Here is an 11,420-nt window from a genome sequence, read left to right as displayed (position 1 = left end):
TTCACTTGAGAAACTTCCTATTGAGGTAGGTCGAGGGAAAGATGAAAGTAACGAGAGTCGAGGGTTCGAGCCGATGGTCGGCAACGGTTGGGATGCCGGTTGAGCGAACCAGACGTTGAACGCGTACCGTGGAACTTGGGGATGTTGTCGTCGGTCAAAAGGTCAGGGTCCCTCGAGGGCCACACAAAGTCGGTCAATATCTTTTTGATGATCGTACTCGTGATTCGAGTCTAGTCGATGTGTAGAATCGTTGGCGTGGTTGCATCCGAGGACGACTCAGGGTCTCCGACGTGTATAACCCGGTCGAGAGTTGAGGTGTTTTTTTTTCTCAAAGAATCTCGTAGAGAAGCAGAATGAGAGAACGGATAACGCTGTACTGTTGTTGATGGGCGTTTGGTGTTGCCGAACAACGATCGATGGGCGAGAGCGAGAGAATGACTGTGGGTGGAAGGGGGAGAGAGGAGAACGTGAGGGTGGATGAACGAGGGTGAAGCGCCAGTGAACAGTGGGACTTGGGCACGCACAGGACTGGACAGGCTGGGAACTGACGGGCGAGGGAACGAAAGGACCCGCGGCAGGAATTGGAAGGGACTGGCGTGTTTTGTTGGAAGTGGGTTTGATGAGGAAGGAAAGCGAGATTGCTGCTCCACTCAGGGGGTCATGCCACAACAGAGGGAGTGTGTTGAGTGAAGGCTCGCCAGTCATCATGCCCTGTTGACCGTTGGCACCTACCCGCAGTCGCATCGTAGCACACGGACTCTGCACACCCGGGCGTGTGGCAAGAAAAGCCGCATTCGGCGACTAATTGACGTGAACCAATCAACACGATTTGTTCCTGACCTAGGTCTCCTCAGTGCCAAATTGATTGGTCAGAACCATGTAGATCCATCCCAAAGGCCCGCGCTGTCAGGCAACAGGCCTACCATACAAGTGAAGGATAGATGACCAGGTATCTGCTACCTTCCATACGAACCTTGGCCCTCTCTTCCTATTCACATTTGTACGACGATATCCAGACAGTGCTTAACACCTGCCATGTTCACAACAGCAGAAGCGAGTCTTGGATACCCCCTCGTCCACGCCAGCGGATCAAGACGGCGTGCATTTGAGCCTCCGATCCACTCCCCTCTTGCCCATCTTTCGTGAAGTAGTGGGTGTGGTAATTCCTGGTCCATACCATGTGCTACCACCTACTTTACATGGTACTGCTACATGTACTACCATGTACGCAATGGTATGGTTGTCTTCACGAGGTTCCTTTTATGCAACCGTCAGGGGCGGTAGGATTCCTGGGTTGACTCTCACGACTCGCCTCAATGATCATGTTACAAGGCCGTGAACAGGTCGTCAACTTGGACATTGGAGCAGGCCATGACAGGCATCGAATCGAATCGAGAAGCCTGCTTGCTTTGCTTGTCGAAGCATCCAGCCCCCTTGCCCCCTTCATGACGCCCCTTCGTCAGGCCCGATCAGCGCTCAGCATTTCCCACTGGAGTCAAGGCACACGGATCGCCGAAGGGCATGCGAGACAGCCAGGCCGGCCCAAGAGAACGAGCACAAGACGGGCAGCAATGCACAAATGTGCCAGCCACAGAACCAAGTAAGTACACAATCAAGGTAGACAAGCATAACTTGTGTCCATGATTGCTTCTCCGCTCGACAGCACAAATTGCGAAACGCCGCCGAGGGGGTTCCAAGGTCGCAGCCTGAAACAGACACTTTCTGCCCGCTTTCTTTGTGCAAAGCGCAGTAGCTTTCACAAGGGTCGTCACCAGCTGAAGCGTATCGTCGAGCGATGGACACCACCTCTGCTGAGCCGTCTGTCTGCTTTTGGGCACATTGCGACCTGGATGACGAGGCCAGGCTCCGCTCGACTCGCCCACGACAGAGCAACAAAACCACCCGGTTTTATTTGTTCGGGGAGGCTGCAGTGTTGCACATGGCGGCTTCGATACCGACTGCTATGGCGCTTGTGGCTTTCGGCTGTGCCGCTGCCGGCACACTGTCGTGTCGAAGCTCGCGCCCACCTCGATCTCGACTGCTCTGTCAGGCGTTCCAGCTTCTCTCCTCTCGGTGTCTTGGAAGTGGGCCGATCATTGCCAGCACAGCCGCTGCTACCTCGTGTCGCTCTTCGAATGGCTGCCACAGTTGCCATGCAAACATTCCGTCAGGAGTGCGTCCTAGTTGTGGAATGCAGCTGCCCTATCGATATTCGAGAAACAGCTTGATTGACTTTTAGATTCTCGCATGAGGCACAGCCTGCTTCGTAAAGTCAGTTCGGCCACAAGTGGGGGCTAAAGATGCAGGCATCCCCATGGCGGGTCATGGCAATCATTAATCAAGGACATGCTCGCTGCAGCAAGGTTCTCCCCCGTTGCCCCAAGGCTTTCTTCGGTCGGCTTGGGTAGAGTATACTCGCTCTTGGGCCATTTCGCCCCACCCTCCTCCCACATTCCCTCTCCCTCTCAAACCATCCGGTTCTTCCGTGTTCAGCATTTACGCGACATGCATGTGTCCTCGGCCGTCCGGCATGGATACGAAGTGCCTGTGCCATCTATCTGTTCGGCGCTCGAACCGGCCTCCGCGCGCTGTCCGCCGCATGTGCAGCTCGCTCTCGGGCTGCACATTGCTTATTGTTTAGACCAGCAGGTTAAAGAGATGAGGACGTTTCTAAAGAGGACCACCGGCCTCCGGGTGTTTGCGTGATCGTATGCACTTATGGCCCCTTTCGGGAAGCTTTGTCGCCAGCGGCGTGCTCGTCCACGTTGTGGATGCCTGGGACGAGCGGAGTACTCAGCCGACTCACATGTTCATCACAAACTCTACTTCAGTCAAGCTCTGCTTTTCTTCATCGAATACGACGATCCTTGCATGTACACGTTCAACACACATCCGGCAATGCTCGACCAACCGTGCCCCAGCTAGGATAATCGAGCACGCGTTGAACGCTCCTGGCAGATGCATCCGATCAATACCTACCTGTAGACCGCTCGGGATTACTGGCGATTCAACCCGCAGCAAGTGGAAAGCCCAATCCCTTTCCATGACGTGTCGATAATTGTGCAATACAACTGTTTGAGAGGTTTAATTCCGCCGTCCCCACTATCCGATCTGGCCGGACTCTTGTTAACGGGCTGAGGCATAGCGGGCTGGAGGAGAGGGCAAGCCTCTGTGGCGTGCACCGTCGTTCTGGAATGAAATGAGCTCAGCCGGTCCACACACGTTCACGCTCTGTTGGCACTCCCTCTCTTTTCCCCCACTCCGCCGGACGAATGGCCAGGAGGTGGAATCGCTACGTTGATAACAAGCTGAATGACTGATTCGTAGCGCGCCATGTCAGGTTGCGTAGACCGCATCTCGCTCGATCTTCTCTTCGGCAGTCGTGTCCGGGGGGCGTCCTGTCTTAAGGCTTTCTTTTCCGCCGACAGCTCCATCCATCGCCCGAGCCTTCATCCTTGTTTCTTTGTTTTTTCAGCTTTTTGCATGTAGTCGATACACGTTGGTGGCTGCGCTTTTCAGGGGCTACCAGCGCCCCGTTGAAGATCTGTGCCTGGTTGGCTCCCGCGGGCTACGTGTCTAAGCCCTGTCCGCCGAGCGGAAGAGCGTGGTCTGGAACGTCGAAGTGGCTCGAGCTCGGGTATGGTGCTTGCGTCATGCTGTCGAAATCGGGGAACAACGCGGAAGAGGTGGGTTTCACGGATGGCCAGTGTTCATTGAGTTTTCGTTCAGTACAGATACCTACTGAGTAAGCACGTCGAGCAGTCTGAAGTCTTTTCCAAGCAGCATACCAAGTGCAAGGTGTATGACAACCATGCAGGTGAGCTCGTACGGTGGTGATGTGATGCTTGGCAGCTGGCGCGAGTGGGTTGTGCGTCTTCTCCTAGTGCGGTCGGAATCTGACCAGGTGCTGTCTCATGTCTGACTACGCGCCTGCGGCTCGTGTACAGACGTGGATGCTAGGGCAAGGCATCCGAGTAGAAAAGCCGAGAATGTCCGGCACTCTGCCGTGTCTGATGGGGCTGATCAGCCGGGCTGGGCTGGTGGATCCGGCCGCTTTGAAAGATGGCTTCGGCGCCGGCCCGGCTCGGCACCCGGCACAGCAGGAAGGCTGATGACGTGAAATGTAGCAAGGCTGCTTCAACTCAAGCTTCCTCATGCGCACAGCGAGCGACGCGGTGCGGTGAGCACGGCAGAGATCTAAAATCAGACCAAAGTCACACTATCATGATGGCTATTCTGTGAGAAAAGCCCAGCCCAGCACTGGCCTGTGTAACTTTGACCTCTCAGTCTGCCTGCCTTTCGTCAGGTGAGGAGGTTGGTTTCCACAATTCATTGAGTTGCAAGCAATTGACAAACAATCATGGTTTCGAAGGATATTGCGCTTGGTGCCTGCCATGTTTTCTAATTCTCTTCCTCCCAAGTGGTCATCGCCGCTCCTCCGAGAGCAAGTCTGAAGCGTCATGTGTAGACGATGAGTAATCCGTGTTGTGGCCGACATGATTTAAATGCGTAGAGGCAGACGACCGTGTCTGATCAGGTATCACCATCACCCCAATAACGAATCCTTTCGAGCTCGGGAGATCTAGCCAGCAACCGAACTTAAGGCATGATGACCACAGGTGGTTTTGATATGAGCTCTGCCTTTTCACCTGCAAGCCGCCCATCGTCGCGTCAGGATCACGTCAGCCTCTACTTATCATCTGGAGCACTGCGTGACCCTGCTCACTGAGTACCTTGGGTATAGCTGCGCTGTAGTCGAACGTCGATTCTCGAGATAATCAAGCGGTCACGGGCTTTGGTATCAGTGGATGGCCTGATCTAGACGTCCACACATGCCTATGCGACCATACAGCACCTCTGATGCTGAACGGCGTGTCTTAATACGGAGAAAGCCTCAGATCTTTCTTTTATTTTCTTTTCTCAGTACGTTATATGCACACATTAAGCCGTGGCAATTTCGGTCTCGTCTGCGCACGGAGGTAGTCCTGCCGCAGCAGCTGGAGATATACGCCAAGACACCTTCGTGGGTGAACAACATGCTGGCACTAGCAGTTCCCTGACCTACGATCGTACGTTGCATTCCCTAGGTAGGTAGGTAGTTCCCTCGAACTGGAAATATCTGCTGGGACTTGAGGTGTATGTTGTCATGGGGTGAATCTCGCTCGCAATACTAGTGACTGCTATTGTATGCCTCAATCTGCTGTCAGTTCCTCCTGCTGAACTACCATGAAGGGCTCAGTGAGGTTTTACCTGAAGGTTACCATTGGCCATTCATGGTATTGTGCTTATTCTTGTGAATGCGCATTTGGACCCTTCGCCAAGAAAATATGACCGTTATGGTATGTGGTCCGCTGCAGCTCAACCCTGTGAGCCGCCAGGATGCTTCGAGATGCATATGGCAGTTGGCGCTAGTATACCAGTGAATACCCACCCATATCTTCGTGGCTAGGCACAAGACCCATCATTGGTACAAACATGCTCAACAATAAGTGCATGCTGCCATACAACCAACACGGCCATCAGACTGGAGCGGGGAGCCGCTGATCGTACATGCGGAAACAGTCCTTCCTTGCGCGAGTCCTGCATCTTCAGCGCAAGGAACAATTACGCTGGGCCCTGAGACGCTGCCAGGCCGACGGCCTGCTCAATTTGCCACCGCTTCTTCGTGCCAACAGAAAATTATAAAAAGACGGCGCACCCGCTTGTGTCTTCTCTTCAAAACCCTTCACTCCTCAGAGCATATTCTCACGTCAAATTGCTTCAGAAAGACAGTCATCTCTTCTCTTCCAACATGGTCAGACTTACTTTCCCGGCCCTGGCCATGCTGTCGTTGTTGCCATTCGTCACTGCTGCTCCAGCGGCAGCAAGTCCGGACAACGTGGAAATCGTCCCTTTCTCCATCGAGAAATGGGCTACCGACATTGGCAACGATCCCGATGGAGACCATCTTTCTGTCCAAGAAGCTGTCATTGCATTTGAAGCTACATTGAACAGCACTCGACTGCAAAAGCGATCTCCTATCTGCAATCACATTCCTTTCAAGGAATGCCGTGTACGTCTTTCATCGCAGCCTCTTTGATAGCCTAACCAGCCTTCTAACATGTTCAGATTGCGGATGCGGTGGCGTGTATCAACGAGGCCAGCCGAAAAGGGTCACAATCTGCCAACATCGCAGCAGGACAAGCCTCCCGATCCTGGTGTGGTCGTGGTACAGCGCAGCTGTGGGCGTCAACGAATGGCGCCTTCTTGCAACAGGTGAAGCAGATCACTTAGTACGTTCGCCTCTGTGTCCCTCACAACTCTGGTCGGGCAGTTGCTCACAGCTCAACAGCCTCCAAGTAGCCCAGTCTGGCGGCAAGATTATGGATCACTGCACGAGAGCTGATGGCAGGGTGCAAGGATCGTGGGTCTTCAACCAGCAGATCAATGTTGTTCTCTCCACCAGACTCAATTGATAAGCTAGATGGGGACCTCGAGCTTCTACGTGGCAGGCTGCCGCACTGTTAGCTAGGCATGCTGAAGTGGATGATAATATTGATGTAGATGAAGCTTTGAGGCACTCGTTTGGCTTACCAAAGCATTTGTGTAACGTCAAACTGTACATATATGCCGGAGTCTCCCCTACCTTCATTCATGGTCAAGTCTCAGCATTTCGTTCCTACCACGGAAGGGCTTGACATCAGGTACGCAATATAAGTTCTGGGACCAAGGTAGTGAGATGGCCCGCACACATGCAGTTGCGGCCGTGCCCGTTGCTCCGGAACCCTCAAAATCCGATCCGGCTTACGTCAACGATCCCCCCTGTTGTTTATTTCGGTCAGGCTGCATCCGCGATCAATCGACCCTCGCGCGCCGATTCGAAAGCGCCGAAACAAACTGAATGGCCTGCGGTATGCATCTCGAGGTGGGCGTTGTGCGGTTAGCGCTAGCAGATTGATCAGGTGTACTGCGATGTGCTTCGTTGGAGAATTTCAGTAGGCCCACACCGCTGATCGCTGATCGGTCGCCCGTAAGGCAAGTTGAGGTCCTTGAGTTCGAGACTGAGTGATAGGGCCTAGGCGTCCCAAGAAGACATCTTGGCCAAGGTGACTAGTGTCCCCAATCTCGACAGCGATGGCTCACGATGAGCTTCGAGATACGCAGACCACGTTTTCAACAATGCATCATGAGTGGGGCGCCGCGTTGGCACAAGGTTACCGTATCGGATACGGCTGGCATGACAGAAAGACCCAGAGTGGGCTAAGACTCCACCTGCTCAACTCCTCCGCAACCTAAATGCTGACAACTTTTGCTTGAAGGGGTAAGACTCGTGTTCCGAGTCGAGATGCACGGGGCGCATGGTAACATTCATCAAACGTTGTTGGCGCTAGCAAGTTGGTGGTTGAGAGGCAAGGAGCAAGGGGATTGAAGTGCGCTTGGCAGCAAACTGACGATGGTAAGGTCTTGTACCCGATTGGCTGCTCCTCCACTGAGGCAGTTAGGTACCTGACGCGACATGCAATTCGCTGCGGAGGGGCGGCGTCTGCATGCATTTCGATCATGAGGGCCCTGTTGGCCAAGAACATGAGGGTTGACTGGGGGCCAAAAAGAAATGACAGAATCTGATCTTTTTCACGCATATAAGCGCTTCGCACACAGCAGATTGGTCTTCCGATTGCTCCTTTCACTGCTTCCTTGGGTCAATTTCTTGTTTAGCTGAAGCATTTCGATATCATGGTCACCTTCACCTTCCCTGTGCTGGCCGCCGTGGCTTTGGCTCCTTTGGTTGCCGCCTCCCCGGCCGCCGAGGCTCATATTTCTGCGCAGCCAGCCCCTTTTTTCTCGATTGAGAAATGGGTCTCTGACTACGCCGAGAACCCCGAAGGAGACCATTTGTCTTTGCAGGAGGCCCTTGATGCATTCTTAGCGGGGTTGAACACCGCCGGCTCGGAGAACCATGCTTCTTGTAACCAGCTGGAAAGGCAAGAATCCCGCGTAAGTTCCCGTCAATAATTCCACCACCTGGCAAAAATAACATGCGCGACTGACAAGACCAGGTCACGGATGCTGTCCACTGCATTGACCAGCTTCGCGAGAACCCGGACAATGAGGTCACAATGACAACGTCCCGGCAACTCTATTGCGCTCACGGCACTGCGCAGATATGGGGAGGCGCTGGCCAGAATGCCGGAGGGAAGACAACCTTGTAAGCTCACCGTAACCGTTTCGCAATCGTTTCTGTACTGACTTGAAGTACTCAGTCGCGAAATCGCCGAGACTGCTAGTCGCATCATGGACAGCTGCACCAGGGCTGACGGTTGGGTGCAAGGAACAGATGACACCACCAACGGTATTGCCATCCATATCTCATCTGAATTCAACGCGTAGCGCTGTGTTGCTGTTGGTGATTTCAATCCTTTTTGCCAATCAGGCACCCCTCTCTGCGGCCAGTACTGGTGTTCAAAAGCCTTGACCTGGATGATCATAGCCTGTGACGTGCGTAATGGAGCCTCCTTGATAGAATCCGAGGTCTTTTTGTTCGCGAAACGTCCTAACTTCCGTGGCCTTTTCCTTTCACAATCGGCGTGCTTGTTCAGTTCATCAAGAATACAGAATCTAATTCAATCAAACAATGCAGAGCACATACGTCACGTCTAATCAGGCCAGCCGCCAGACTCTCTAGGGTAGATAGAATACAGTTATAGTTCGATGGAAAGGTGCTTGAAAATGGCAGCCACCCTCTCAAAAGATTTCTTTAGTCTTGCTGGCCTCAGCATGCCCTGACCTGGCATGATGCCTGGCCCTTCGTCCAGCTCGCTCCACAGAACGCTGATCTGCCGCGCGGATAGCAGACCTGTGCCGCTACCCTCAGGTGACGAGACTATCCCCAAAGCTTGCTCGAACTTGACCAGGATCTGGACAATGACCTTGGCAAACATCATACCCTGCACGCATGGCTTGACTAACGGCAAGCCCCCAAGTGTGAGTCCGTTGATGGGTGCGATGGGATCCGAACCAATGCGTTCGATCCGGGTTGAGAGGTGCTCCAGAATCAGCTCGAAGAGGGTGATCAGCTGGGTGTAGATGCTTGTGAGGGTCAGGGCGAGAGGTGCCAGCAACGGCTCGCCCGCGGCGGCCGGATATGGATGAGACGGAGTCGCGCCCGCAGGATAGACTTCACCTTGACTGGATTGCGGCGAGGGGGGAAGAAAGCTCGCCAGAATCTTGTCCGCGTTGGCGAAGCCACCCAACAGCCCCCGGGTTGTTCGATTGCCGCGTAATCGCGTCATGATGAGATGAATCTCCTGCGATGCCTTCAGTATGAAATCTGCCAACGTGGTGTTGTCGATGAAGAGCGGACTGTCATCGTAGATGATGCGATTGAAGTTGATGTCAGACTTATGCATCTCGGCGGCCGTAACGCGAATGTGCAAGTCTAGATTCATCTTGGAAAGCTTGGATATGGCTTCCGACACGGCTATATCGTCCACCTCGCCATGATCCAATATCGGCTTTGTCATGGTAACTCTGGTTGTTTCGCAAAAGTCTTCAGGGGGAGAAGGCATGGCCATCGGCGTCTGTGTTGTGTATGGGGCTTGCGACGACAAGTCGAAATCCAAACTCGGTTCAAACATGTATGGCCCATCTCCGTAGTGATCAAGTGTTGGTCCCGTGAAGGTGTTTTGATCGTAGGACTCGACGTCAAAAGATGGCCATATTGCTGTTTCAAGAGCTTCATTGTCGATGACTGGTTTTTGCGACGGAGGCGTAGACGTGGGGGATGGAGACAGGTTGCCAAGATTCCAACCAAGTTGATGATTCCCTTGCAGAGTGATCGGCCCAGGAGAAGTGTTCGGGGAACTTGAGTGGTGCCCCGAATACTCACGGTTCAGCGTGGCCTGGTGATGCACAGGGGACGTGTTTGTGTTCTCCAAAAATCGATTCTGTGCTGTTTCGGCCCCCGTGATGACTGGGCGCCTCCTAGGCCTACCAATCTTCTTCTGCTGCCCAGTCACACATTCGATGCCAAGCAAAGTGCAACGCGAGCATTTCGCGTCACTGGAGCTGAGACGCTGGCATCTTGCCTTGTGCTTCCTGCACACTTCACACGATATACGCTTCTGCGAAGGATGAACTGTTGAGACGCCCATTGACAGATTCGTAATTGGAGATGTAAGGGGTTGTTGTATGAATGAACGTGTGCAAGTCAGGATGGCTTGACAGGCGATCGGTGTGTGTGGATTGAGATTGAGGTGCAGCGCGGCTCTGGGCAGAAAGGGGCAGTCTTGCAAAGCTGTTGTCGGTTCCACGGGCTGGAACTCGTGGCCTCTTTATGAAAGGCTCCGCGGAGGGTTTGGTCAAGAGCAGGACTTTCCCTGACTCGCTGAGACATGTTCATCTTCTAGGCCCTGATAACATAAACTTTGACTGGTTTCGGGGTTGCCGTTTGGCTCAATGAGCATGGGCCGCGATAATCCACCCGAGGACTCGGGGTTGACAGGTACATCAATTCCTCGGCGCGTCGTGCCCCATGGCAATATCTATGTCCCAAAGGAGCGGCTTAATGACGACGAAGAACTTCATCGATTCTTTCGAAGGAACGTTTTCTTTTTCCATGCAAAGTAATGACGCATCAAGCTATTTAGCCGACTGCATTCTGTTATACCGGAGGTTTGAGGCGAAACCTGTGGTCCTACGGCTTTCATGTCTGCGAGACGGACACTGCCTCACCCTTGAATTTATGGCCGTGGCTATGATGATGATTCATCGCGGAAGCTTTCGTGATTGGAAAACACTCTACTAGACCCTGCGTAAGCATTGGTATACAGACATTTCTGACCAGAGATGACCGCAAACGTACATCCCGCCCAAGACTATATCTCTTTCCATCGTGAATGATAATGATGGCGTTCCTCACATTGATTGACCAAATCTGCAAGATAATCTTCTCCTGCACCCTCAGCTCCTCGAATCAACAGGCCACTCTTGTCACAGCCACCTTTAACTTCGACAGTCGTCGATATGGAGGCCATCACTCCAGACCAGCAAACGCTGGCCGCCGACACGGATAACGAAACCGGGGACTACAGCTTCAAGTCGCCGCCACCACCTGTTGCCAGCAGCTCAGCATGGCACATGGCCTCTGAAGTACACGAGAGGAAAAATAACGATGAGTCAGGCGGAGAGAAGCCTCGAAGACTCGGTGTAACCTGGGACAGCCTCACAGTCAGGGGCATCAGCAGCGACGCCACGTTCAACGAAAACGTCGTTTCTCAGCTATATCCCTTCCACAAGAAGAGCAAGGATGCTCCTTTGAAAACTATCATACATAACTCGCACGGTTGCGTCAAGCCCGGAGAGATGCTCCTCGTTCTCGGACGACCTGGCTCTGGGTGCACAACGCTCCTCAGTGTGCTCTCGTCATTACTTTTGATGGAAAA

The 11,420-nt window shown here is 53.3% G+C and overlaps 4 protein-coding genes across 4 annotated transcripts in view; 3 read left to right on the top strand and 1 right to left on the bottom strand.

Annotated features, from left to right (window-relative positions):
- Window positions 1-5,791: 5,791 nt before the first annotated feature.
- Window positions 5,792-6,455, top strand: VDBG_03099 (predicted protein; the record flags this gene model as incomplete). Its single annotated transcript, XM_003006914.1, has 3 exons — window positions 5,792-6,052; window positions 6,109-6,272; window positions 6,332-6,455. 3 exons carry the CDS (start codon window positions 5,792-5,794, stop codon window positions 6,453-6,455), a joined length of 549 nt encoding a protein of 182 aa, XP_003006960.1.
- Window positions 6,456-7,713: 1,258 nt separating this feature from the next.
- VDBG_03098 (predicted protein) lies at window positions 7,714-8,189 on the top strand (the record flags this gene model as incomplete). The annotated part of the gene is made up of 2 exons (XM_003006913.1): window positions 7,714-7,974; window positions 8,037-8,189. 2 exons carry the CDS (start codon window positions 7,714-7,716, stop codon window positions 8,187-8,189), a joined length of 414 nt encoding a protein of 137 aa, XP_003006959.1.
- A 489-nt stretch (window positions 8,190-8,678) lies between these two features.
- On the bottom strand, window positions 8,679-9,551 carry VDBG_03097 (C6 zinc finger domain-containing protein; the record flags this gene model as incomplete). Its single annotated transcript, XM_003006912.1, has 1 exon — window positions 8,679-9,551. One exon carries the CDS (start codon window positions 9,549-9,551, stop codon window positions 8,679-8,681), a length of 873 nt encoding a protein of 290 aa, XP_003006958.1.
- Window positions 9,552-11,001: 1,450 nt separating this feature from the next.
- The window catches only part of VDBG_03096 (opaque-specific ABC transporter CDR3), a gene marked incomplete at both ends in the record, with an annotated part of 4,577 nt that continues 4,158 nt past the window's right edge, over window positions 11,002-11,420 (top strand). The window contains one exon of the mRNA XM_003006911.1: window positions 11,002-11,389. Coding sequence (XP_003006957.1) covers window positions 11,002-11,389 — 388 coding nt within the window. The remainder of the gene's footprint in view (window positions 11,390-11,420) is intronic.

The sequence above is a fragment of the Verticillium alfalfae genome, genomic scaffold (genome assembly GCF_000150825.1).
Source record: "Verticillium alfalfae VaMs.102 supercont1.3 genomic scaffold, whole genome shotgun sequence".
NCBI classification, from domain to species: domain Eukaryota; kingdom Fungi; phylum Ascomycota; class Sordariomycetes; order Glomerellales; family Plectosphaerellaceae; genus Verticillium; species Verticillium alfalfae.
This window is presented reverse-complemented; position numbering and strand designations above follow the sequence as displayed.